Genomic DNA, 26933 nt, shown 5'->3' with positions numbered 1-26933 from the left:
CTCCAACTCGTATTGTTGTTGTTTGTTGTTTCTCGTCACTACAACTCGTATTGTTGGTCTTGCACATTGTTGATAATATGGCCTGTTGCTAGGCGTAATAAATGAACAACAAAGATTTGTTATCATAAGAATTTGTTTTTTGAAAAGAACTGAGGCATAAACATGCAAAGTCTACATTATTAAAAAATAATTTCCAGTAGAATGTATTTTACTGTGTAAAAACAAGAAAGTACAGCTGTTGACATTCAATATCACCATACGGAACGTGATCCTCAACTGGGTATTTGCGATAACACATCTCCAGTTGACCAAGGAAGCAACCCATCTGGTTCTGTTAATAGAGAAGGACACACAACAAAATCTTCTGGAAAGAGACAAATGGAATATTTTCAAGGTAAAGTAAATTTACAATTGCTTATTGATGAAAATTCTTTGTATTCAATCAGAATTAGATCAGGTACTTGAACTCAATTTGATGTTCATATTATCAACCAAATATAACAACAATCTATAAAACTTGTAAGTTCAGTCCACTTACTCGTTCTTAAAAGAAAGATGCACCAAATTTGTAACAGAATCTGGTCATGATCTTTAACTGGTTATATTAAGGTAATTAACGTGGTACCTCAAGAACATACTTTTTGCTAGTACCAAATGCCAAAGACAAATGAAATCAAGGCATGTCATATACATTTTTTTATCCAATACAGTAGACAAGGCCCAAAAATATGCCCTTAATAATTCTCAGTACTGATACAAAGTTCTTTGTCTTTTAGGAATGAAGCAGAAGTTCCTTGCATATATAAATACTAACAACGAAGGACTTATTTTTAATCGCAAAGAATTCATCATATACATAATCTTCCTTGTGTTGGTGATGATAGGTAAGTAAATTTTGAATTACATGGTATTAGCAATACCAATAGAGTTTCCAAGAGTACAGTTGTCTAATTGATGCTCAGACAGGATACTACATACAAGAGGGTATAAGAAAATGGAGTACTTGTACTATCTACATAGCCATGTCCTATTTTCATATTTATGTTGTTATGTACAAATAGGATCATTTACCCATCTCATTATGTAACATTGGCACCTTGTGAATGCTGCTTTACCAGAATATGAATTTAACAGGAAAGGAAAACTGTAGTCCAATTTGGAATACAAACAAACTCTCTGTGATTTGGATTGTTCATTTAATCAAGATACATGTCAACTCTTCCCATTACTGGGTTAAGCTACAAATAGCTAGATATCAACTCTTGTTTAGCTAAACAGTGGTACAAATACTACATGTTACAGAATCATAAATTCCATTGTTTATGAAGCTAATCAACAGTGCAGATGTAGTAAATCTATAGGCAATACAATTTTTTTTCTATTTATATATAAGGCAAATAATTTCCTTAATGAAAGTTATAAATCTTCAAGAGTTCCTTATTTTCCACCAGTTTCTATAAGCCTTTTTTGAGAAATGTGATTTCCTGGTAAACATTTCGTCAAGCTATCTGCTGTATTAGCCACAGCCCTGAATTATGAAAAAAGATTCAGTGCATGTATTCCAAATGAAAAAGTGAGAAAGTTATAGTTTTACTTAAACTTAGATAAAAGTATGTAATTGTTTAAATAACACACTTTTCTTAATTCATTTTATCATCTCCTGTGATAGTAAGTTCTACCCATTGCAGTTATTTATATATCTTGAAAATATCACTTTGTTTTTTCAGGAACATACGTGAAGACAGACAACATGAACTATTGGTTCACAAAACATGCAGATGATTTGATTGCAAAAAAACAGTTTGAAGATGGTATTAGAGAAACAAACTTCAAAGACTTATCACACATAAGTCATTTCTGGAAGGTATGCATTTAAGATAAATATATGGTTGGGACATACATAAATGCTATAATGTAGAGATAATGAAGTAATTTAAGAAACTCATTTGCTTCCTGGTAATTAACTGATTAAGCAGATTTCTGTCTTCTGGGTTGTTGCGCCATGTAGTCTGGTCGATGTTAACCAACGTTTCAGAGGTCATACTGCCTACTATTAAAAATATTCACATTATTATATTATATTTGTGCTATTAACCCCCCTCCCCCCCAACACTGTTTGTAGGAGAAAACCATGAGAGACGAAATAAATAGGAAAAATAATATTCAAGAAACAGAAATGTGTTCATAATTTTGATTGAAAAATCTCAATGGAAGAGACCACATGGTAAACATAGGCATATATAAAAGAAGAGTATTAAAATGAGTCTTGGGAGCAGGCAGGCTTTTCTCAGCTTGACCACATTTCCTTTAAAAAAGCACTTGATGATCTGAGTAACTGCATATCAACTGCTGTAAGAATAATATGTATCATGTAGAGTTACTGACTGATAGTCCATATTTAAATAATGGTTTCAGAATGCAATGCACTGTACAGTCGATATATAACTTACAATCTTAATGTTCACACGCAATTAACTAATTTCATTTTTAGTTTGCAGAGACTATAATGATTGACGGTATATACGGGAACTACCAAGATGATACGCAACAACCAGTTGGATATACGTTGCAAGATAGTAAGATGATCGGAGTAGCATTCCTACGACAGGTTTATACATTTCCTTTATAACAGTTTTTCCCAAACCTGGGTAAATTACCCAAAAAAGGGGTAAAAATGGTTTTTCTTTGGGTAACGACACACCTCGGAATAAACATTAAAATTTACCGTAAAAGTGTAGAAGTACTCTGAAGAAAGCAATCAGTCATTGTGCACCGATACTCTAAAACAGTCTAACAAGTATTTATTTGCTATTTAATAAATACGCCATATGCTTCTTATTACATTAAATCATTTTGCCGTGATCACCCACTTAACAAAACTATCATTGCGTTCCAAGGAAAACTTTCCTGAAATAGAAAGTTCTGTATATCAGTGGATTGTAAATCCATTTCTGTGTGACTTGACTGAAATCCCCGATGGTGTTAATGGTTTTGCAGAGCAAATGATGGAGCTTAGGTCAAGCAGTCAGTGCAAAATGTTATTTGAAGAAAAAAAGTACCATTTGGAGTCTTTCTGGTTAACAATTCACGATGAATATCCTGTGGTAGCTGGGGAGGCCGTGATATAATTATTGAAGTTTCCGAGTACCTACATGAGTGTGGTAGGATTTTCCACTCTTGCCTTCATAAAGAGCCCGGTCATGAAAACTAGCAATGGCTGGGGGTTTGTCGTGCTGACCACACGTCACCCTATATAGGCTTTGGCTCTCAGAGGGCTGTTACGCCACGGATTATTATTATTATATCCCATGTATTCACCACTTTATGGGGTATGTACTCCCATGTACCCGAGACAGACCTTGTCCCTAAGGTACATAGGGCAGCTGCTATTTCCGGGATCCATATTGTTTTTAGCAAGTGCCACATGTATTATGAAATGTTTTACAATACATGTGACACCACACTACTTCCTTCATTTCTTCTCTTGTCCAAGCCACTCTTGTTTTTCTTGATTGATTTTCTTGTGAGCCTTGAGCTTGTTGGCTGTGCGTGTCCATGGTTGGCCTGCGTTGAGTTGCCTCGTTTCCGTAACCAACCTCAGCGCTTGGAGTACCTAGGTTACCTGTACTCCAGATCTTAGTCTTTCCATTCTTCGGTAGTAGCTGCACGGTTGTCCACACATTGAACTAAGGGATTATTTATCGAGGTTTACTCCTCTAGATCCGCCGTGTTCTGTTATATAGCAGGGTCACCTCTAGTCGGATGTGGCTCTTCACCACGCACGGACGGTCTCGAGCAAGGAGAGGCTCTTGGATGCCTAGCATCTGTATTGCGCTTCACTTACTCCTGGGTGGGTGAGGACCAGTGTCCAGCATAGTCAGACTATGATGGTGAAAGGTACTACATTTCCCCATTACCTCAACCCCTTATTATTATTATCCCATCTCTTCACCACTTTAATGGGTATGTACTTCTATGTACCCGAGACAGACCTTGTCCCTAAGGTACATAGGGCAGCAGCTATTTCCGGGATACATTTTGTTTTTAATATGTATTACATGTATTATATTATTTTATTTTACGACAGCGTCATTCGAATGATGTATGAAGTTCCCAAAATGACAGTTTTCTGAAGTTCCCTGACGTCGTGTTCGCCCGGAATGTTTGCCAAATATTTCCTGAGTGACCTGGAGACAGTTCCTGTCGCTCCTATAACAATTGGGATTACTTTTGCTTGAACCTTCCACATTCTCTGTATTTCTATGAGAAGGTCCTTGTATTTCAAGATCTTCTCTGCTTCCTTCTTAATAACATTCCTGTCAGTCGGTATTGCTATGTCAATTAAGAGGAAAGTTCCGTTTTTGTTTCTGATTATAATATCTGGTTTATTTTTTGGGATGGTTCTATCTGTTCTGACTTGTTGGTTCCACAAAATAGTTATTTGGCTATCTTGACTTGTCTCCACTGTCTTCGGAATGTGTTCATACCAGTGCTTCTCTTCTAGCTTTACCCCAGGGTTCCTGCATATGTTAAAATGCAACTGAGTACAGACATGATCATGTCGTTGTATATTTTGCTCTTTTCTCAGCACGGGGCATCCGGACATAACGTGATCTATCGTTCGTCAAATTGCTGACATAATCTGTATTTGCTGTCTGTATCTGTTTTCAATATTTTTGTTACATAATATTTTGTGTTTAGTGCCTGGTCTTGTGCTGCTATAATCTGACTTTCAGTTTCCCCTTTCAGATCTCCCACTTGTTAGCCACAGAAACGTGTCTTCTTTGCTTATAAGTTGTCTGTCCAAACTTCGGAGATACTGTCCATGCATTATTTTGTTCTCCCATTTTCTCTTTATTCTTTCTTGAATCAATGTCTTAATTTGTTTTCCTTCATTTGTGTCATTGATTTCATCTTCAGAATTTAGTTCTTCTTTGATTTTCGATGCTGTCCTAGTAATTGAGTTCATTATTTATTGAGACCTGTCTTGTAATTTTATAATATTAATATATGGATCCTTCTGATGCTTTATATGCAAATACTCTGCAATATTAACTATTTCACTTTTGTATCCTGCTTCAATTTGTGCCAGTCCTCTTCCCCCTTCCTTCCACTTTACGTAAATTCTGTCTGCGTCTGCCTTCGGGTGATGCATCCCATAAATTGTCAACAGTTTTCTAGTTTTTCTGTCAATTTTCTTCAGTTCTTCCAGTCTCCAGTTAATTATTCCAAAACTGTACCTCAGTACTGGAACTTATTATTATTATCATCATATTATTTTTATTATTATTATTATTATTATTATTATTATTGTTATTATAAAGAGCACAAAACGAAATTGTTTGCTGAAACCCGAATACTATGTGAGGTGTGCTGTGTCTCCAATTGCTCCCAATTTTGCCGAAAATAGTAAATAAGATGGAGCAGTGGCTTTGTACTCATTAGCTGGGACCTAGGTGATGAAATATTCATGGTAAATAATTACCAATTTTTTTGTGACTGCTAAAATGCTTAGAGATGTTTAAAATAAAGACATTGCATCAAACTTATTGATTGCTTCCTATTTTTTACCGATCTCTCTTCAGTTGTCATATATGTTTTCTGTGCAGTTAGAGTTTTACCTACATTGGGTAAAAAGGACTTTCTGATCAGCAGTTTTGGGTAATGAAGGAAAAAGTTTGGAAAGCAGTGCTTTATAACATAACATTTTCAGTTAAATAAAGTTATCATACTTGTGATAATACATGATTTATGATTTATAAGTCAATTTGAATTTCCTAATTGTGAATATTAAAAACATAATAGAGAATGTCAGTAATGACAAGATAGGTTCATATGAACTGTTTCATCATACATCGTATCTAATGAATAGGTGTCATGTTACTAAAGCATAGGACTTTTGTATGTGTTGTAGTAACTAGAAAGAAATTAAAACTTCTTGTCTACAGGTAAAAGTGAGAAATGATTCATGCATAGTACACAAAGAATTCCAGCAATTATTCCAAGCATGTTATGACTTCTATTCTCCTGCAAAAGAAGATAAAGAACCATTTGGGCCAAGAATCGGAACAGCGTAAGTTTTCAATCAACATTTTCAGCACACCACTTTATTGATGTAATTCAAAATATTCCCTTTATGTTTATAGGAAATCATATGAAGGATATGGTAAATATCACAGAGTTGCCTCTATAAAAGTGCTTGGAGAATTGGAACTGTTTTTAGCAGATAAATTTGGTTTATTTTACAAGACGGTCCTTCAATGTCCATGTAGTACAACAAAATTTTCTGTTTTCTTTAAGACTCTTCTTCAAAAGAGTAATGTACTATAGTGTGTGTATTATTTAGTCAATTCACATTAAACGTCTGAAGCTTGCAGACAAACATTTAAAGTAGGAAACTGGTTATGCAGAAGAAAAATATCCTTCGGCCTTACTGCCACCTCATATGCATTTATCAGATGTTACAGTTTACACTAATTCCAGGATCATCAATTTGCAAGGATGAACCATTCTTTTTTCATCCTTACCTTCTTGAATACCTCTAAACACAGATGTACAGGAACAGAACTAATATGTCTGTGTTTGTATATTGGTATTAAAACAAGCAGACTGATTTACTATTTCTAACTACAGCTGGACTTATTCCTCTGAAGAAGAACTGCGTGGTTCCAGTCACTGGGGAAAATTCTCAACATATGGTGGTGGAGGATATTATGAAGAACTGTCACTCAACCGAGGCAAAACCATTGAGAAATTGCTTACACTGAAGAATAATGTTTGGGTTACTAGAGGAACTCGTGCAATTTTCCTTGACTTAACTGTCTATAATGCAAATATTGATGCATTCTTAACTATGAAGTAAGTTCTCACTTTCAAATTCTTCTCTTTATCATAGATATTTATATTTTCTATGTAATGTAATTTCCCATCAGGAGAGTACAGGAGAATCAAGTAGGTCTGGAAATGAATGGTCTGAAATCAGATGTTGTCTGCATCACTTTACTTGGCATCAGCTCTTAATAGTAGTGATTTTGGTTCACCTTAATAATATGGCTTGGTCTGTGCAATCAGACAACAATATACCAGTCAAGAAGCATTTTGTAAGTTGGGGTCTGCTCCATTGATACCCATGTGCGGTACTCACACTGCATACATCAATGAAGAATGCCATTTTGGATAGTAACTCTGATCTGAATATGCACAAAGCATGTCATTCTAACTTTACTCCCTCCTGGACCCACTTCTGCTACAATCCAAGTTAAATGACACAGACAGTACAAATGGTAATTTTGTTAATTTGAGTGAGAATATAAACACCATGAAGAATCACATATAGGCTGTTTATAGGCTAACAAAGAAACTAGTCTAGAAGTCAATATCATCACCATCATCATCTTTATCTGCTACAAGAATTGGGGCTTTGGCCCATTCCGGGACACTTGCTCAAGGCAACTTGTCCTTATTAGTCTTATGAGGTGCATTTGAGTAGTGAGTAACAATCCCATTGCCTCTGCACAATTTCTACTCAATCCTGATTTAACTGCCAGAGCCATCTAGCAGTGATTCAGGAGAGACATGGATGAGAAATGGCTGCTGAATTTTGTTTATTTTACATCTAATATCATGCTCAGAAGGTTCGTTTACATGCGTTAAATCTCCAACATGGGACCACTGGCTTCTCTTCTCCTCTGAAAGAAGTTGTGCTATGGATTTCTATCACCCTTAAATTTTCATCGGCCTCAGCCAGGATTGAACCTGTGAACCTTGGATCCAGTGGCGAGCACGCTAACCACTAGTCCACCGAGGGACAAGTCAATATAAATACATATTTAAATTGAGCACATAAATAATGTGCAACACAGTCTTAATTATGTTCAATATCTTAAATATATTAACAATTTTATACATCCTTTTAATGAACTGCATAATAGGATGGTCATGCCTATCCACATATTAACACCAGATATCTGGTATAATTTAATTTAAGTTGACATCAGTATGATGTAACTTCTGCTTTACATGAAAAACATATAAAATGCTATACCAGTTTTCCAAAAATGGCTCACTGTAGAAAAATATTGGTACACAACATAAAATATATATCATTGAGATCTACTGTTTTAATTTGAAACATTTTTCAATACAGTAAATATTTAATTAAGTACAAGGTAAAACAAATTATGACTACATAATGTGACATCGATGGTGTGAAATTTTGTACAATAAATCTCCAATGAACGAACATCAAGACCAGTAATTTACTACAGTATTACTAAGAATAATCAGCCCCATGAAGCAAATTCTTTCTTGATAAGCTAATACTTGCTTAGCTAGTGAAGAAAATTTCTGCCATATATGGAACACTGTGTATTTTTGATTCATTAATATATTTTAAGCCCCATATTATATATTGGCCTAAATATGTGCATGAGTATTATAATTAAAACATATCTTGTTATACTTGCTATATCTTGTTTTATAGTGCCAATTTAGAGTACAGCTTATCACTTGGTGAACACTGATCTTTTTTATGTCTTCTTAACAGGCTTGTTTTTGAGAAACCACCAATAGGAGGAATCATTACATCTTCCTTCTACAGAATACTGAAGCTCCATCATTATGTGACCAAATTTGACTCCTTTGTCGCATTCTTTGAATGCACATTCATAGCATTCATATTTTTCTACACCATAGCAGAGATAGTGAAAATTGTGATCTTAAAGCACAAATACCTACACTCAATATGGAATTTCTTTGATCTGGCCATTCTTGTGGTAAGATTCCCTACTGTGACCTGAGATAGTTTAGATTGAGTAAAAGTCGTATTGCCTTAAACCATTTCATATTGACATTAATAGTTAAGGTATAAGAAGTAAATTTCTAAGATGCTCATTGGTGTTTGAAAGACGTGATTTACAAACTGCATAAGACACCTGTACAGATATTATAAATGTAACTTTCTTTCCAATTTTACTATCCCTTTATGCTTATGGCATTTGCATGTAATCATGAATATCATGTCAAAACATAAAGGGAAGGTGCAGATAATGCACATACTAAACTTCAGTACCAAATTGAGGTAATTGATTAGTCTGATGCTCACTCCACTTTACACCAGAAACCATTGGACAGGACACTGTGTAGACCCCAGAATACTTTTAATGTATTGGTAAAGAAGAAATATACACCCCTCCCTGAAACAGGACTGTGCTGATCGTGATCTAACTGACAAGCAGGGACATCTTACTCTTTGCCCCATCCTGGCTCATCATACTGGCACTTACTGAAACTTATTTAACTAACTACTTCATCTGTATCGCTCCACCACTTTCACATATGACCTTTACAAACAAAAAATAATATGTAGAGCTTTCCTATTCTAGACAGACAACTCTTTGTATTCAGACACTCTCAAATCCTTCAGTCAACAAATTAGCATCTTCAGAATACTGGAAGCAGCTTATTCCTTTTATGAATGTGAATAATAAATATCAGTAAAATTAATAAAACTAAGGGATTTTTAATGTTTGTGTGTTGTAAGGAAAGACAATAGTGCAGTGTAATACTATTGCTTAAGATATACATTTAAGGAGAGATTTAAGTTCTTATAAGGAATCAAGAATCCATTCATGGACTATGGAAATTGCTATGATTTCATCTCCGTACACATAAATAAGCATGCTCTTCACAGAAACATTTTATTGCTATACGTTTGAATACAAAATATAAAAGAGAATGGCACTTGCCAGTTCTTCTTCCTTTCCACCAGTCTACTTCAATTTGAAGTGTAGATTCTATTGTTAAATATTAAATTAAACTTTGCATCAAACTTATATTAAAGAAGCTAGTGAGTCTAATAAAAATGTGCTTAAATGAAACCTGTAGCAAAATAGGTAAATATTTAAATGACTCATTTTCCATCAAGAACAATCTGAAACGAGGGGATAAGCCATCAGTAAATTCCAAGATAGGCAGGAGGGTTTGCAGTTATATGGGACACATCTGCTGTTGGCAATTACTGATGATGTTAATTTATTGGGTGATGATATAAATACAAGAGAGGAACACAGAGGTTTTACTAGAAGCTAGTAGAAAGGTGGGGCTAGAAATAAATTCAGAAAAAACTAAGCGCATGTCGGTATCCCAACAGGCAGACAGAATTTTCTTGGGGTGGCCAATAAATCCTTTGAAAATGTGACAAATTTCAAATAATTGGGAACAACAATAACAAATCAAAATGATGCTCATGAGGAAGTTTGGCAGAGACTAAATTCTAGAAATGCTTGCTACTTCTCAGTTCAAAATATTTTGTCTTCCCGTTTGATTTCTAAGAACCTGAAAATTAAAATATACAAAACAATATTTTTGCCAGCTTTTTTGCATGGTTGCAAAACACGGTTTCTCATTCCGAGTGAGGAACACAAATTGCAGGTGTTTGAGAATAGGGTGTTGAGGAGGATATTTGGGCCTAGGAGAGAAGACGATGGGGTACGGAGAAAATTGCATAATGATGAGCTTAAAAATTTGTACTCCTCCCCCAATATTGTCAGTGTGTGTAAGTCAAGAGGAATGAGGTGGGTGGTGCATGTGGAATGGACAAGAGATGTGCACCGGGTATTGTTTGGGAAGCCTGAGGGGAAGAGACCGCTCGGTAGACCTAGACGTAAATGGGAGGAAAATTTAATCTATTGGAGGTAGAAATTGAAGGATACTGGATTTTGTTGGCCTAAGACAGGGACAGGTGGAGGGCATTGGTTAACTCAGTGTTGAACTTTTGGGTTCCATAAGCAATCTAGTTAGTTTGTTAGTTATTAAACTTAGAATAAATAGGCATATACTGTTTCCTCTCTAGTTTCTTCTCAGTACCTGTACATAATTGTCTTCTCATCCTCTTCATTATTCAGTAACTCATGCATTTGAATAAGTTAAATAAAAATTAAATAATCTAGGGACTATGTGTTGAATATTTTTTTATTCAATGGGCAATTCTGGTTGAATGAAGTATAACGCACTTAATTCTTTCAGTGATTGTAATTCTGTGTTTGTGTTCTTTCTTCCTCAGTTGGCCTATGTTGTTATATGCTTCAGAATCTATAGCTATGTGGCTATTGAACCACAAATAGTTCAGCTTATTGCTGAGGAGAAGTCTGCAAACTTTGACTCCGTTGTTTCCTATCAACTCATGTACAACAATGTAATTGCTTTTCTGGCAGCTCTAACATGGTTAAAAATTTTCAAATACACCCGTTTCAACAAAACCATGTCCCAATTCAGCATGACGTTTGCCAAGGTAAGTGTATATCTAATTTTGCTATTCTGCAGTTTTGGTATGATTTCTAATTGATATTGATTTATAAAGTTGTTACTAGATCCTAATAAGTTGGTACAGATATAAATCCATAAACATAATGGTATTTTATGCCTTTCATTTTTATTTTACAGTGCTACAAGCAGATTGTTGCATTTTCAATTATGTTCTTCATTGTTTTTGCCACATTCGCTCAGCTGGGATACCTACTGTTTGGAAAACAGGTATGTTACTATGTATGTATATGTATATGAGCAATCATGGGCTTGTACATATATGTGCATGTGTATATAAATGTGTATAATGTTTGGACGTTAACTTATCTGATTAAACAAACATTGCATCCAGAAATGATCAACTTTGACAGTTTACACTAGTATGAAGAATTCTCAAAAATGACTACAAATATTCAACTCCTTGTGGTCTCCCATCTCAACATCTAATCTCTTTGAGATCAATCTGATGTTATGCTTCCATCTTCCCGTTCTTCAAAGTTGTTGCTTTCCTAACGTTTTCACCAAGAAAATTCTTCATGCATTTGACTCCTCCAAGTTACATCTTCAGGTCACAATAACATCCTAGATTTCAACATCCTGACAATAGTAATCAGGACTACTTACCCTTGAGACTTCGAATCTCACAGGCTCTGTTAACTTCTTATTTGGGTTCGACTCCAAAGAACTTTCACCAGCAGTCCAACTTCCTGCACAAGTTGATTACAGATTCTCATTATTGTATCTGACAAGGATAAAATATGAAATAAAATTTAAACCAAGTTTTAACATTGACAGCACAGCATTTCCCTCTTACAATAACAAACAGCTTGTGCTTGTACAAAACAAAAGTAAATAAATAAACAATAAGAAAATATGAGAGGTGTAGTTGTGAGCAAGTAGTACAAACATTGACAATTCTAGTACCCTTAATAATTTACTGATTTTTTCTTTAATCACAGGTTGAAGATTTCCGAACGCTTCTGACAACTGTCTCAACACTTGCAAGAGCTACTATTGGAGATTTTGACTTTGACACAGTTGTAGTAGCCCATCCCATTCTTGCACAATTATTTTACATTTCATATCTCTACTTGGTATACTTTATAATGATGGTAAGTGTAAACATGTTTTTAAATGTTGTGCAAAATTGAGTTAATTGAAATCAAAAGACCTTTACTTATCTTGCTGTTATGAGGACCTCAGAATTACAGCGAGCCATTCTACAGATGGAAGAGAGGAGAGAACTGTAAAGAATAATAATGATAATATTTTCCAGTTTTCAGTACAGTGCACAATATATTTTGAAATAATGAAAATATCACCTGCAGCTTTTATTAAAACAATATATATATATATATATATATACGGGGTGAGTCAGAAGTATGTTTACGAACTTGTGTGTTCCAGAATAAAAATAAGAAGAAATGTTCCTAAGAAAATGGGGTCGCAAAAGTTTCTTTTTCGCAATATTAGCCAAAAATAAGTTTCAATGAATTGACTTTATATCAAAGTGAATCCAGCTTCCAGCAAAGATTTTCAATTAACGTTTGGCAGGAATTGTTGGCGACATGCTTATTGGTCCGCACATGCTTCCTTCGCATCTAAGAGGACCTTCATATCGGTGATTCTTAAGAAGACACTTGCCACGTCTCCTTGAAGATGTACTATTGAATACAAGAAAACAAATGTTGTTTATGCACGACGGAGCCCCAGCACACTTCTCCCATCGCGTCAGATATCATCTCAATGAACAGTACCCTCAGCGATGGATTGGGCGTGGTGGCCCAGTAGCATGGCCACTTAGGTCACCGGACCTGACTCCTTTAGACTTTCATCTGTGGGGTCACTTGAAGTCTGTCGTTTATGCAACACCCATAAACAATGAAGACGACCTGTGGGAACGTGTGCAGAGTGAATGCCAGATGATTCGAGGAAACCCTGGCATGTACGAACAAATCCGCCAGTCTTGTGTACGTCGTGCTTAGGCATGTGTGGAGAATGGATGACCAAGCTTTAAGCATCCGTTACAAAGAAACATCCCTGTCCTTATACTTGGCAATAAAGGCATAGATTGAGACTTATTTTTGGCTATTATTTAGAAAATGAAACATTTGCGACCCCATGTTGATAGGAAAATTTTGTCTTATTTTTGATCCCAGAACACGCACACGAAGTTTGTAAACATACTTCTGGCTAACCCTGTATATGTATATGTGTATGTATGTGTATATATATATATATATATATATATATATATATACATATACATATATACAGGTAGCCCTCGATTTACGCCGGGGATGTGGTCCTGTACGAACCGGCGTAATCGGAATCGGCTTAAATTGGAAGGATTTTATAATGTAAATCAATGGGAAGTCAATGACATGCGTTCCCGACACCCAAACATTGACGAGTAATATAATGGCATTACACTTAAAGTTCTCAAATAACGTAAATAAAATAAAGGGAATTTAAAGAATATATTTTATACACTTACAATCGGAGATGGCGTGATGAAGCTGCGTTAGTTCCCTGACGAAGTCCCTGGTTGAGGATCTTCATGTTTTTAAAGAAGGCATTTATTGTAGAATGTCGTGATTTCTTCTTTCTTCCTTTCGAAATTTCACGATAAGGCATCATGGATGCGATAACGCTCCGTTCCCAGTCGTGGTCTACCTCGCAGAGCTTATCAGTGAGATTTTCTATGTCTGAGAGTATGCGCTGAAGATCTCTTGTCTTAATTTCTCGTAGAGGAAGTTCTTCCTCTCTTTCCTCCTCTTTCTTTTGGTCCAGTTGTGCTGCCAATTCTTCTAAGTCTTCATTGGAAAGAGGCTGCCCATGGCTTTCCAAAATTTCTGTTACATCTTCATCTGTCACTTCGTCCAAGCCCATTTCTTGCGCTAGTCTTCTTACGTCAATGGAGCAAATTGGCGTTAACGAAACATACGTAATTGCAAAGATGACTGTATTTATAATTTTTATTCAAAATCAGCGATGTAAGAATTACGATGTAGTGTAAGATGCAGTACGAGGAACATTGTAAAACGTTAAAATAGTAATAATTTTTTTTCACTTTTTGACTTTCAGGTTTAAAAATCGGCGTTAATCTGAATCGGCGCAAATTGGACCGGCGCAAATCTAGGGCTACCTGTATATATATGCAAGATGTATTAATACTAAAATTGTTTACTCACTGATACTCTGCATTTGTTTTAGTGGATACTCTGATGCAATTCTGAGGTGACACACTTGATTAAAGTTTTTATGGTTTGCTTAAGTTTATTCAGGCAATTGTAACAATACTGTTTATTTGTTTTAGAACACATCTTTAAATTAAAATGTACATTTCTCTTTCAGAACATGTTCCTGGCAATCGTTACCGATGCATATGCATTCGTGAGATGTGAAGAAGCAATGAAGGATTCATTTAAAAAGTCACACTTTAAGAATGATTTGGAAAAATTGATGTCAAAACTTGGATATGAAAGGAAGAATGGAGGGGAAGATAATGATCCAGATTCTGACAAATACACATACAAAGAAATAATAGAATTTTTACTAAAGTAAGTTTGAAAATATTATTGTCTAGTGAATTCTGATGTAGTGCAGAATTTTATGTGTTTATTTATTAACTTACTACAATTATATTTATTTATCTCTTCAGACAGAATTTTAAAGTGGGGAAAAATGTTCTTGATTAAAAATTTTATTACACTATAGAACACTGCTAAAATTAAATTTACATGAACTTATTTTTGATATGTTAGCCTTTAGCTTTATTTTGCATGTTTGTCCAATGATATTGTTAGCCTTAAAAAATGTGCAATAAAATCATGTGTTTAGGAAAAATGTCATCGATGTGGAGGATGACGCATTGCGCGATATTTATGACACTGACGAAGAGAATTAACAAGGCAAGGAATAAGAACGTCAACTGACTTGAAAAGAAGAGGTAAGGTAAATTCTTACACTTTCTTTTTCCTCGTCCAAGATTTAAACCAGAGGAATCAATAAAACGGTCACCAATACCACTACCATGTTGCATGTATTTTTGCCCCATCTACATTAAGATCATAGTCACTGCAATTTGGCTTCGGTTTTGCAGTATGGCAGTGGACCCTCCTCTGACTAGACTGTACACCATTTCCTTGGAAAATGCAGTTTTATTTTCTACTTTCTTCACTTGTACTTGATGCTATTATAAGGTGCAGCACTTCTACACTGACATCCATCCTCAAGTAGTTTTTTTAAACCCTTGTATATCATGGCTATGGAGGCCAGACAATGTAATTTAATTTTAAGTCTTTGCATTTAATTAATTTTCTTCCATTGTTCACATTTGGAAATAACAGCTTGTCTCTCAACATATTATGACTGGAATTAAGTTGTTATTACATAACACTTTCTCGCAGTTTCTGACAATCTGACCGATAGTTCACAAATTCTTATGCAAAGGTTTGTTTTTATTTTATAATGGTGGTAGAATGATGGGCATGAAACTCATTGTATCTTTCTTGGTTTCTAGTGCCAGGGTTCACCCTAACACAGTGGAATTTGCCAGTTGCACACACAAACTTTGTGGGGGACTCTGCCACCCTGACATTAGACTGGGTCCCATAGTCTGTACAGCAGTTACACGAGGAAGAAAACGATCGTGGGAAGAAATATTTTCTGTTATTCCATTTCATCATCATGTTGCACATGTTTGTAAACTTATGTGATTTGAGATATATGTAAAAATGTGAAACGCTGTGAATTCTTGGATTCTAATGATGGTATAATATGGCCTGGATTGTTGGGTTTTTGGTCCTTGACCATGTCTGATGTAATAAACACAACATTTCCAGGACTGGATCTTTCCCCATCTTCAGGTGTAATGAAGGGGACTCTGAGTCTCTGGGGCCCATTAGAATGAGCTAATCTCAGTCACTGGTTCAGTGAGTGAGGTGCCCCTTTCACTACACCTGAAGACAAGGGCAGATCCAGTTGAAGATGGCTGTAAACATCTACCAGACTACATGGCACAACAACCCAGAAGACAGCCATCTTCAGACTCACCACTGTGAAAACTTCAAACACCGTTACTTGTTTGAAATTTTTCCATGTTATCGACTACAAACGATAATATTAAGGGCAAGAATTCAGTGGGTAGTGGAAGAATATTAAACTTCTTAAATAATTTCCTGCAAGATTCTCTCCTTTTAGTGCCTGCCATTATTCTAATGATTCTCTTTTGAATGAAAAAATATGTTCTTGAATTGATGTTTCCTTCTCCTTCTTGGACATATTCCAGTAGGTTGATGGAAGTACCTTTGCCACGGAAGGGGTTTACAAGTCATCCTTTCTACACAATTATGTCATTTCTTTTGATATTCTCGTATTTATACCAAAATTTCTTCTTTGTCTATCTGTTTTCTTAAGTCGTCACATCTCGTTTGGTTTGAGGTTTCCACAGAGGTGAGTATGAAGATTTCTCTCTTCTGGGGGTGTTGCGCTGTGTAGTATGGTTGATTCCGCCAGCTTTTCAGAGGTCATCGCCCTGATGATGGAGGCAGCATGACCTCTGAAAAGGTTGATGGACAACAACTATACTACACGGCGTAACACCCCGGAAGACAGCAATCTTCTTCACTTCTCGTTTTATATTGAAGTGCAACCCTCATCATGCATCTCAGAAATCTCATTATTGTGTTACTATTCTTTTTGAACCTTCTTTTCTTAATACTTGTAAAAAAAAGAGGAAATAAATAGAAACACAAGTATCTGTAAATGCATCCATTTAGCAAATTATATTTTTGTACATTGTCTTCCAGGTCCGTATTCATTTTGTATGGTGTTATATTACATCGTAAGTACTTCAAAGAACTGAACAGAACGAAACATAGTTTAGTTGGTATCGTCAGTGGCTTTGCTCGTGTTAAGTAACTCGAAAGAATGGCGATCTATAGATTATTATGTGATTTTGTGCCGAAAGTAATTGCGTGTGATTTGTTTGGTTTTATGCTTGTGCGTTTTATTAACGCAGCTGTTGTAATGATTGCATTTGTGTTGAGCTCGCAATGTGAAAAACTGACTTCAGCAAAAGAAGGGCTCTTAATGATCTCTTTAATACTTCGTAGGTAGTACCTTAAATGTGCGGTTTGAAGAGCGTAAGTCACTTAACTTTTATTGACGCAAATCCTCTATTGATCATCAGAGGTATAACGAACGAATTCTTACATGATTTGGTTGTGGATTACTTAATATGTACCATTCAAAACTGTGACATATATGGGCCTCTACGTTCCACCAGACCGTCGGTTGTATACATGAATATGAACGATCTACTTCATCCGCCAACTGAAGCAAGTGAAAAAATAAATACAATAACGTTTTTGAAGATTTCTGTCTTATGGGATATTGCGCCGTGTAGTCTGGTGTATTTCCACCAACATATCAGAGGCCATACTGCCTCCGTCCCCCCTGATGACAAAACCCACGAGAGTAAAAGAGTCGAAATCACACGCTGCTGACGTCACAATGAGTAAGCTGAAGCATTCTTGATGATAGAAACCATAAAAATATGAATCTAGATGTACTGTACTGTACAGTGTAAGAACAACAACTGTATTTAGATTTGTCCGTCAGAGAGTTAAGAGGGATGAAACTCTCTTCCTGTCTGATGGCCGACCAGTCATACTTTTGAATCTGTTGAGAGAGCCTGGAATCTCTACTCTTTAAGATACACCTTTGGGTTCTGTAAGTAACAGATGATTACTGTGTCATTTAAATGGTGATCCCCAGAAAGAAATTAAGCAAGTAATTTATTTGCTATTTAGTTACTGGGAACGGTGTGCGACCACTTCCACTTTAGCATTTTATTACTTGTACGTTGCAAGTTAGATGTAGGCCTAAGTCATGATCAGATAGTCTGTAAGGCACAAGAAGAGAATCCCCATAAGTGAAGAAGACAACAGACATCATCCAATGTGATTGTACATGTGCAGTTTCTGGTGAATATGAGGGGCGGGTGAGACATTGCTGGAAGTACAAGAAAGAGACGTGTTACGTGGCATGGCTGGGATATCAAGGTTTGCGGGTGACTTTTCCTTCAGTACTGTGATACCATACACATGTATTATCCAACAATAAGGATAAGAAAATATGAGAAAAATTTGCTTCGCTACGGACTGGACGACCAGGGTTCGATCCCCGACGAGGGCAGAGGATTTTTTTCCTCTAGACTCTGCGTCCAGACTGGCTCTGGGGCCTATCCAGTCTCCTATCGAATGGGTACCGGAGCATAGTGGGACAGCTTTACGTTACTTTACTGTTAGGAGAAAAATGTTTCTAACCTGTTCTGCATTAGATGAAATGATGTTTAATACCACAGGGATATTTAAATGCGGATGACTGTGCTAATTTGGAGGAGTAAGTACTTCGATTGTCTGAAAAGTCCACAAAGAAATAATGTGCAGAGTTCCATATTTCAAGAAAGTCCATGTGAATTGGATTATGAAGAATACCTTAAGTACCAGACCATATTTACCGGTGAAATAAGCGATCATGACATGAATGAACAGCAAGAGGCTTGTGCAACCTCACTCATAGTTTCCCAGCCTTAGCATCATGTTGCAATGTTGTCGCTTATGAATGTGTGGTACATCTCGGAGAAAATCCGACGGACGTTCACTACACTCATTCACTCACAGGCTGACTGCCAACGACTGACGCTCTCTGCGCGCCGGAAAAATTTCACGCATGCGCATGAAGGTCCCCCCCCCCCCCACTCGGAGGACACCACCATTGTTTCATTCGATTCCGTGGGAAAAATTAAGGTCCGATACATTTTGAACAGACTAAACAAAATCTATGTTTTTTTAAGTAGCACAGTATCCACCTTGTGTTATGATGTGGGCTGGAGTAATCGCCAGTGAACTGATTATTGGACCATGTTTCTTTTATGTGTCTGTGACTAGTGATTATCTGGATCTGTTGTAGCATTACGTAATTACAGATCTCGGTAATGTGGGTGTAGTGTGTAATAATTAGCTGCGTCTAATCATAGCGGGAATACACGTGGAATCAACACATTCCGTAGTGTCACATACTTTATTCACCTCCTGAGTACACGTTTTTACTGAGAAAATTAGCTCCATTATGAATATGCAACGCATTACCGAGGCAAGCCAAGCACTAAATACAACCGAAAAAAAGTGTCCTTTATGAGCAATGAACTGCACGTACTCTTACAAAACAAATACAAGGGTTGTCTATCTTATCCATCAAGGATTCGCATAAATATTTATACAGCTGACATTACTCTAACGCCGCCTTACAATATACAGAGGAAAATAATAGATGGCGATGAATTATGGATTGAAAATGGCGTGGATGAAAGTAGTTATGCCAATTTCAGGTACAATATAAGATGAATTCGAACCCAAGCCTCCTACGAGGTGTGTTCAAAAAAAGACCGAACTTTGTAAATAGCGTGCCAACCGGGACAGATGGTGTGCTGCGGCTGCTGAGCGCACCTAGCGGCAGGTTTTGACGACAAACTGCCATTTGCCAAGTTCCGCTATGAACATTAGTCGTCGATCTACATCAGCTGAACTGAGCACGTACACAAGCTGTTCGTCGGATTAGTGACAAAGTGACAATGAAAGGGCTTGAAGAACAGCGTATGTGTGTGAAATTTTGCTGCAAACTTAGTAAACATTTTACAGAGACATTTCAATTGCTTAACCAAGCATACGAGGGGGACTGTATGAGCCGAACGCAATGCTATGAGTGGTTCAAACGTTTTAAAGTGGGCAATATATCGGTCGGTGATGATCTCAGGCCTGGACGACCTTCTACATCAACAGACGACGACCATGTCGTCAGAGTTCGTGCTATGATTCGTGGAAATCGTCGTTTAACTATCCTAGAATTTAATGACGAAGTGGGCATCAGCATAGGATCTTGCCATCAAATTTTGACTGAAAAACTTCTGATGCAAAATTCGTGCCGCGTTTGTTGACTGACGCTCAGAAAGAGAACCGTGTTGAAATCAGCCAGGAACTGCTTGCCAATGCAAATGGTAATGAAAACTTTCTTAAGAACATCATAACAAGAGATGAGACGTGGGTTTATGACTATGATGTTGAAACCACGATGCAATCGTCGCAGTGGGTGGGGAAAGGGTCTCCTCGACCAAAAAGAGCACGGATAAGTCGGTCAAATGTCAAGGTGGTGTTGTTTGTGTTTTTTGATTGGAAAGGCATTGTCCATCATGAATTTGTACCACGTGGTCAGATGGTAAACAAACAGTTCTACCAGGAAGTTTTAGCGAGTTTGAGGGATGCTGTGCGCAAGAAGAGCTGGTGGTTCAGGGCAGTCTTTTTGTAATGGCCATAAGAAAGAAAAAATGTGTTCCATCATAGCCATTTTATTATTAATTTTGTTCCATTGCATAAAGGGATTAATTTGTTTCGTCTCTCTCATTTGGCTGAAGACATTTTTTGTTTAATTCATTCCTTACGTGAACCGAATTGCATATTTTATGAGAATAAAACCATAAAATTAGATGAGCGGAGTATGTAATACGCAGGGAATATACGAGAAATGCAAAGTTTGAATCTTAAACACTGAAAGTACGAGACCACGTAAATAGAAGGATAATATTAAGCGTGACTTTAGAAAAATAATTTACGTGAGAAGGGTCGAATTATGGGATCTTGTGAACGTGGTAATGAACATTCTGGTTCCATTGAACGCCAGAAAATCCTTGATCAATTGAGGGAGTAATAAATTATCGAGAAGGACCCTGCTAAATGATCTTGGAAAACGTTTCGTTCGGCAGCCCACGTTTATAGTCTGTGACCTAACACAGAGCATTTGTATATGCAGGAGGATTTGTCGGAATGTTACCCAGTTCGAGCAGTGGGGAGAGGTACAACCCTGAAACAGACACGTGAACCAAGGTCTCCGACATGCTTAATTCGCGTGGCAACTTGGCGCTTCAAGTAATTGACGACACCATCTTCTCCATCGGTGGTTTTAATAACGAAACCAGCATTTGCCAAGTGAAATATTTCGACGACAGTACAAATGAATGGTTTGTTTGTTATTGTTAGTTTAGAATATTTTTACAAACTATAACTTGTGAAGCATAAATAAGTGCGTTTCGATCAAGGTGACCAATCACATTGAGTCTTTGGCCTTGTAGGCTCTTAGAAAATTGTCCGACGTTTCAGAGGCGCTTGTCGCTTCCAACATCACGGCTGTAAGTAAGCCGCACACTAAAATTGGGCTAGAGTTGTGTGTTACAGTGAAAAGGGCAGTTCAGTCATTACATCCAAGCTGCAGATGGCCAAGTAATGCTAAGCAGACTTAAACAACAATTGCACTAATAAGAAGCCCACAGACGAAGTTTCTTTGATCAAGGATACCCTCTTGGGGCTCAACACATCAACACCACCATATTAATCACGGTATTAGGCCACTTGCAGTCTCCGATTTTACGACATTTCGTATCCACCTCGAGTTCTTTATATTTGATGGGAGTTCGTTTGAAAATGGCTGTCTTCTGTGATGTTTCGCCGTGCTGTAATGTGCCACCTGATGATGGAGGCAGTAAGCACCTCCGAAGCTTTGATCAGTACCTATCGCACTACGCGGCGCAGCAGCCCAGAAGACTGCCGTCTTCATAAGAACCAGAAATCAGACGAAAGTTCATTTTTTTAGTTTGTTCTTTCTATTGTTGTTGCGCTGACAGCCCTCTCCAGAAAAGTTTACTTTTGGACGAAAAACTATTTCTGAAAATAAATTGTTGAAAGAGGGCAAGTTTTAAGAACGTTTATGAAAATACGTGCACTCAAATCTTAGCAACACAGTTTGTGGTAAACTATATTTGGATGGGAGGATACTATTGAAAGATCATAAAATACGGCCTGGATCAGAATCTGGACCGGTGGCGGTCTCTTGTGACACCGTAACAGACCTTCAGGTTCCACAAAAGTCGGGGAATTTCATGACTAGTAGATTGTCAGTCAGCAACAGAATTTAATCTAGCGCAGAGCCACGTCTGGCCCCAGCAGAATACGTGAGCGACAGAAGTGTTATTATGACCGAGGGTAACGGCTTGATGAAGTATATCGAACGTAACTAGACCAGGCAGAACACAACACTTCACAGTCTTAACCTACTCCTCCAATCATGATGTACTGACATGCGTTGCGATTCAACAACCTGTTGGTCCGGCCCCTATATTTGTGTGTGTGAACTAACAATCACGTGGGCATTGTTCCTTCAGCTCGTTTCATCTCTCGAACGAATTGGAGGGTCTGCAAGATGTATGGTACGGGAAGTAAGCACTAGAGTCCCGATGTGGGAATTTCAGTTGGAGGTGGACTGGGAAAAAACTAGAATGTTTAAGTAGCAGGCTTTGACTTTCCTTCTGCTGGAATACAGAGCAACCCCATCAAACGCCGAAGACGTTTTAGGTCAACACAGATGACGAGTCCCAAAGATAATACCGTCATAATTATTCCACACCAGAGTCGCAAACATCTTAGAAACACAAAAACCCATTTTTGAAAAGAAAAATGGTCAAATTTTTTTGCATAGTGGTATTAATATTCGATCGCTAAACGCAGGTAACATAAATTTAAAAGAAAAATAAGCCAGAATATAAAGGTCTTGATATGTTTTTTGTCGTCATGAAGGGCTTATAAGTTTTCTGTGGTTCTGTCTGATATATGTGATAATAATGGTTTTTAACTTTAAATGATGTATAAGTTTATTTGTTTTCACTCTTAATTTTTTTACAATCTGCAGGTACGAGGCTGCAGACATGAATTCACACAGAACAGCGCTATCGGCCTGTGTATTCAAGGGACTTCCGAATGCAGATGACTACACCTACAAACACGGGGATCGTTTACTGGAGGAAGAACGGCAGAGAATTTTGAAAATGTTTGTTGCTCTGAAAGTTGAAGGGAACCATGAAGACGACTGAGAATAAGAGCAACAGGAAAACCAATATCTCGACGACAATTACTCCGTATAAGACTATAATAAATCTAAGAATAAAATATTACTCCTCAGTTTTATACGTTCATTACATCTTACTGTATCTATATTATTTTAAACGGGTTTAATTCTATACAGAAAAGAAAATAATACTGTAGATAAGACATCAGACGAAACTCTTGTTATATTTAAAGTTGTATTAACTAATATTGTGTACGACTGTCTGTAGAGGAAGGAATTATGCTGAATTTTGAACATGAACTCGATTGGTCTGTACGAACAGTGTGTAAAACCTTTTGAAGCTGACGCTCGCACATTCCAACCTCAAGGAAAACACAAAGCGTTTCCATAGCAACGACCATATGGTTAATCATGTTCACGGAAGTACTCCCTGTTTATTCTGTGAATCGTAGAAACCCATAAATATACTTTGAGGATGAAATTCAGAGTTGCTGATTTTTTAAGCGGTTAGTAAAAACAGTTCCTACTGGGCTTTCAAAAATAAAAATTCTTCAAACTAACCATAGTGACCTTTACTCGTGTAACATATTGACTTTTATTGAACTGATGAAGGCGCAGTGTTGCTACTTCACATCGACATATCGTGTGATGTCCGAATAAATGGGCCAGTGATGATGGAAATAGGCAGATATTGAACCGGACCTCCGTTCCTGCCACAATGATTTCCAGCATTGTTAATTAAGCCCTGAAGACGGAGAAAATACACTTTTTCAAAACTTTGGCATCTACCGGCCAGTCCACACGGCGACAGAACCCTAAAGAACATTATGAAGGTCGTCGCCGTCGTCAGAAGCTGCAACAAACGCAACCACCCACGCCTATTCTTTTTGGCGAGCAGCGAGCGCAGCCTGGTGTCGAAAAGTGACATCAGTTGTTCTTCTTTATACGTGTTTTACAGTGTCTTGAGGTCAAGGGCATGGCGTCTCAGGAGGAGCAGACATACTGGCAACGACCAACGTTTCGGAGAAACATACTGTGTCCATCTTCAGGATCGAAGCATCTACCCACAAGTCCACACGACGTTACTAATGACAAGACCAACATCGACAACTCCCCCACTTGTTGATCTTCACCCATGCACAAAATATACGTGGTTCATGTCTTAATGAGTTACCACAATTTTACCAGAATAATTGGCGGTCAGAGAGAGACGGTACGGAAACCGGCCCTTATCAAAACTCCTTTCTCTTTGCATGTCCTTTCTCCATCATTTGGCGAGGATTTGAAACGTCCCCTCTCTCCTATTGGCTTCCTTGCTATCACCCGTTCCTTGCATCATTCCTCCCTGGTCCACTAAAAGTTCTGTCTTGATTTTAACATGATTCTTGCCCATAGTTTTTCTTTTCTGTTGCCTTTGTCCTTGGACTCTAATCCTCGTCCTGATGATGGAGGCAGTAATGACCTCTGAAACGTTAGTGAACTTCTACCGGACTACACTGCGTTACAGCCCAGATAACAGTCACTGATGAATGTCTTATTTGAGAAGAAAATGCAATAATTTTAATAAACAGGAAAGGAACTTTTGTCCTGTAATAAAAATATCTAAGAATTCTTTCCACGGTTGTTTTGTGGGCTGTGAAGCCGTGATGACTTGTGGATTAATACAAAAGTTTCGTAGGATTATACTGCCTCCATCTTGAGGGTGTAAACTGGACTCTGTTGAAGTATCCCTTATCCAGGACCGTGGGCTCTTTGACCCGGGAGTTGAGATGACACGATGCAGATAGCCGAGCGCATTGCTATATTATTTATGTTGCTAGTTGATGGTGGGTAAGGCGTCGTTAAAGAATGAAAGCCCAAGACCAATCTTCGAAGAGTAAGTTTAATGAATAACAATAGAGCTACAGATGATGAGTACTTGTATGGATCAGAAGACCCAGAGAGGTGATGCAAGGTTGCGGCCCAAAGTGGCGCAGTGACTGCTCGCGAGAGAAGTTGTGGAAAATGTCCCCCGACTGGCTCCGCATCAAACACCGAGCTTAGAAAGTAAAACTGCAAAGGGAGGGGGAACTAACATCAACCCCTGATCTCATCATAATTTAGCCACCATAACCTGCGCAATGAGATAGAAATGTCAATACACCATTACCCTTAATTTCTATGTCAAAATGTTTTCGATAAGTACACAAATTCATTGTGTCATCTGCCACAGGCGCTATATAACTGCGAAAACTGCCAAAGTAGAACTCTGGGTAATCTTTACAGAATGAAATTGACGACAGCTCCCTCCGTCTTGACACTCCAGAAAATGCAGTCCGCAAATTTCACATGGTAGATATCTCGCTATGAGACGGGATAGCTTAGTCAGTATAGTGACTAGCTACGGGCTGGGCGATCGGGATTCGATCCCCGACGGGGGGAGAGGAAGATTTTTCCTCTAGGCGCTGCTTCCAGACCGGCTCTGGGGCCCACCCAGCCTCCTCTACAATGGATACCGGGATCCCTTCCCGGAGGGTAAATAACGGCCAGGGCGTGATGCTGACCACTCACCCCCATCTGGTGCCGAGGTCAAGAAAGAGTAGGAGCTATACCTCCGCTCCCCACAAGTGCCTCCATAGGCGTGTAGTGGGACGCTTTACTTTTTACACCAAGACACCCTGAAAACGCAGGTAAATTTACAGAGAGTGCAGATGATCTTTAGAGTGGATTCTGGTTCATCAGTGAGTTTGTTGCAGCCTGGCGAGTCTTACAACCCCTTGAGTAGTACAAACTGTGCACATTCTGGAGTCATAGAGAATGCAATAGATGTAAAAGGCGAACAAGCTATGTATTTTCTGGTGGATAACATCATTTTTCGTCACACCTTTTTCTTCTGTCAGTTACAAACCACGGCTTCAGGAATTTTAGGTATTGCTTTTTGGTACCTAGACTCGCTATTTTAAATTTGAAATCCCAGGTTTTGTTTTTGCCAAGAATCAACAGTTTTACACCAGTTGGAACATGTGCACGCAGAAGGAAATGGACCACAAATTCTCATTAGGACAGTCATGATAATACGGCGTGTTCTAAAACAGCAGAATTAAAAGATTCAGAGTTAAAGATGGAAACCGTTTATGAAATCTTTGCTGAGGGAAAACAATTTCGAATGAAAGTGTCAAGTTTCTTGATAGTAAAGAATTTTCAGACTGTGACTGTATTTCCGAGAGCCAGACAAGTCATAAAGGGACAACTTCTGGGCAAAAAATGTGATGTTCCCCCAAGTCTTGCGTTGGTGGAGCCAGCTCAGATACCCATTCAAGGTGTTTGCGCAAACCGAGTGCACCGGGAACGACGGACGCATCATCAGTGGTCATTGCCTCGGTTCTATCCAAAGTACAGGAAAGGTTCTTCTTTATTACGCCGTCTCCTTTACAGGAGGTTGGCGACATATTATGAACGGGATCCTTTCATCCTTTTCTCGGACTGGGACCTGTTCATATGTGTGTTCTTTAGGCACGTGATACAGAAGTAGTTTCCCATTGCCTTCTTCTGTGTGTATGGAGTAGGAAGTAATTGTTGGAATGCCACGGAGAAACCGGAGAAGCCCCGGAGGAAAACTCCGTGTTGCCTTTCCCAACACAAGTTATAAATTCGGGCACCGCCGTGAATCGAACCCGGGACCCCAGGATTAG

At 37.8% G+C, this 26933-nt stretch overlaps 2 protein-coding genes across 5 annotated transcripts; both read left to right on the top strand.

The window, feature by feature from the left end:
* The first annotated feature begins 90 nt into the window (after nucleotides 1-90).
* Nucleotides 91-17015, top strand: LOC110839399 (polycystin-2-like protein 1). 3 transcript variants are annotated; one of them, XM_087358154.1, is made up of 13 exons: nucleotides 92-394; nucleotides 777-884; nucleotides 1728-1864; nucleotides 2492-2608; nucleotides 5949-6073; nucleotides 6634-6858; nucleotides 8546-8774; nucleotides 11063-11290; nucleotides 11443-11532; nucleotides 12264-12416; nucleotides 14662-14867; nucleotides 15148-15261; nucleotides 15830-17015. In XM_087358154.1, the coding sequence occupies exons 1-12, from the start codon at nucleotides 379-381 to the stop codon at nucleotides 15212-15214; spliced, it is 1701 nt and encodes a 566-aa protein (XP_087214280.1). In that variant the 5' UTR covers nucleotides 92-378; the 3' UTR covers nucleotides 15215-15261; nucleotides 15830-17015. The 3 variants fall into 3 exon arrangements, 2 of the variants coding, with proteins under 2 accessions (XP_087214280.1, XP_087214279.1); XM_087358153.1 differs by having other exon boundaries at nucleotides 15148-15256; nucleotides 15830-17014; XR_015537667.1 differs by lacking the exons at nucleotides 15148-15261; nucleotides 15830-17015 and adding an exon at nucleotides 14392-14544 and having other exon boundaries at nucleotides 91-394; nucleotides 14662-14776.
* Nucleotides 17016-19836: 2821 nt separating this feature from the next.
* Nucleotides 19837-23743, top strand: LOC147872276 (uncharacterized). 2 transcript variants are annotated; one of them, XR_015537677.1, is made up of 2 exons: nucleotides 19837-20368; nucleotides 23107-23743. XR_015537677.1 is itself a non-coding variant. In XM_087358162.1 (2 exons), the coding sequence occupies exons 1-2, from the start codon at nucleotides 21261-21263 to the stop codon at nucleotides 23285-23287; spliced, it is 306 nt and encodes a 101-aa protein (XP_087214288.1). In that variant the 5' UTR covers nucleotides 20393-21260; the 3' UTR covers nucleotides 23288-23743. The 2 variants fall into 2 exon arrangements, 1 of the variants encoding a protein (XP_087214288.1); XM_087358162.1 differs by lacking the exon at nucleotides 19837-20368 and adding an exon at nucleotides 20393-21385.
* The last annotated feature ends 3190 nt before the right edge of the window (nucleotides 23744-26933 follow it).

The sequence above is a fragment of the Zootermopsis nevadensis genome, unplaced genomic scaffold (genome assembly GCF_977971745.1).
Source record: "Zootermopsis nevadensis isolate Lab colony 2312 unplaced genomic scaffold, Znev_1.0 Znev_ptg000029l, whole genome shotgun sequence".
NCBI lineage: Eukaryota > Metazoa > Arthropoda > Insecta > Blattodea > Termopsidae > Zootermopsis > Zootermopsis nevadensis.
This window is presented reverse-complemented; position numbering and strand designations above follow the sequence as displayed.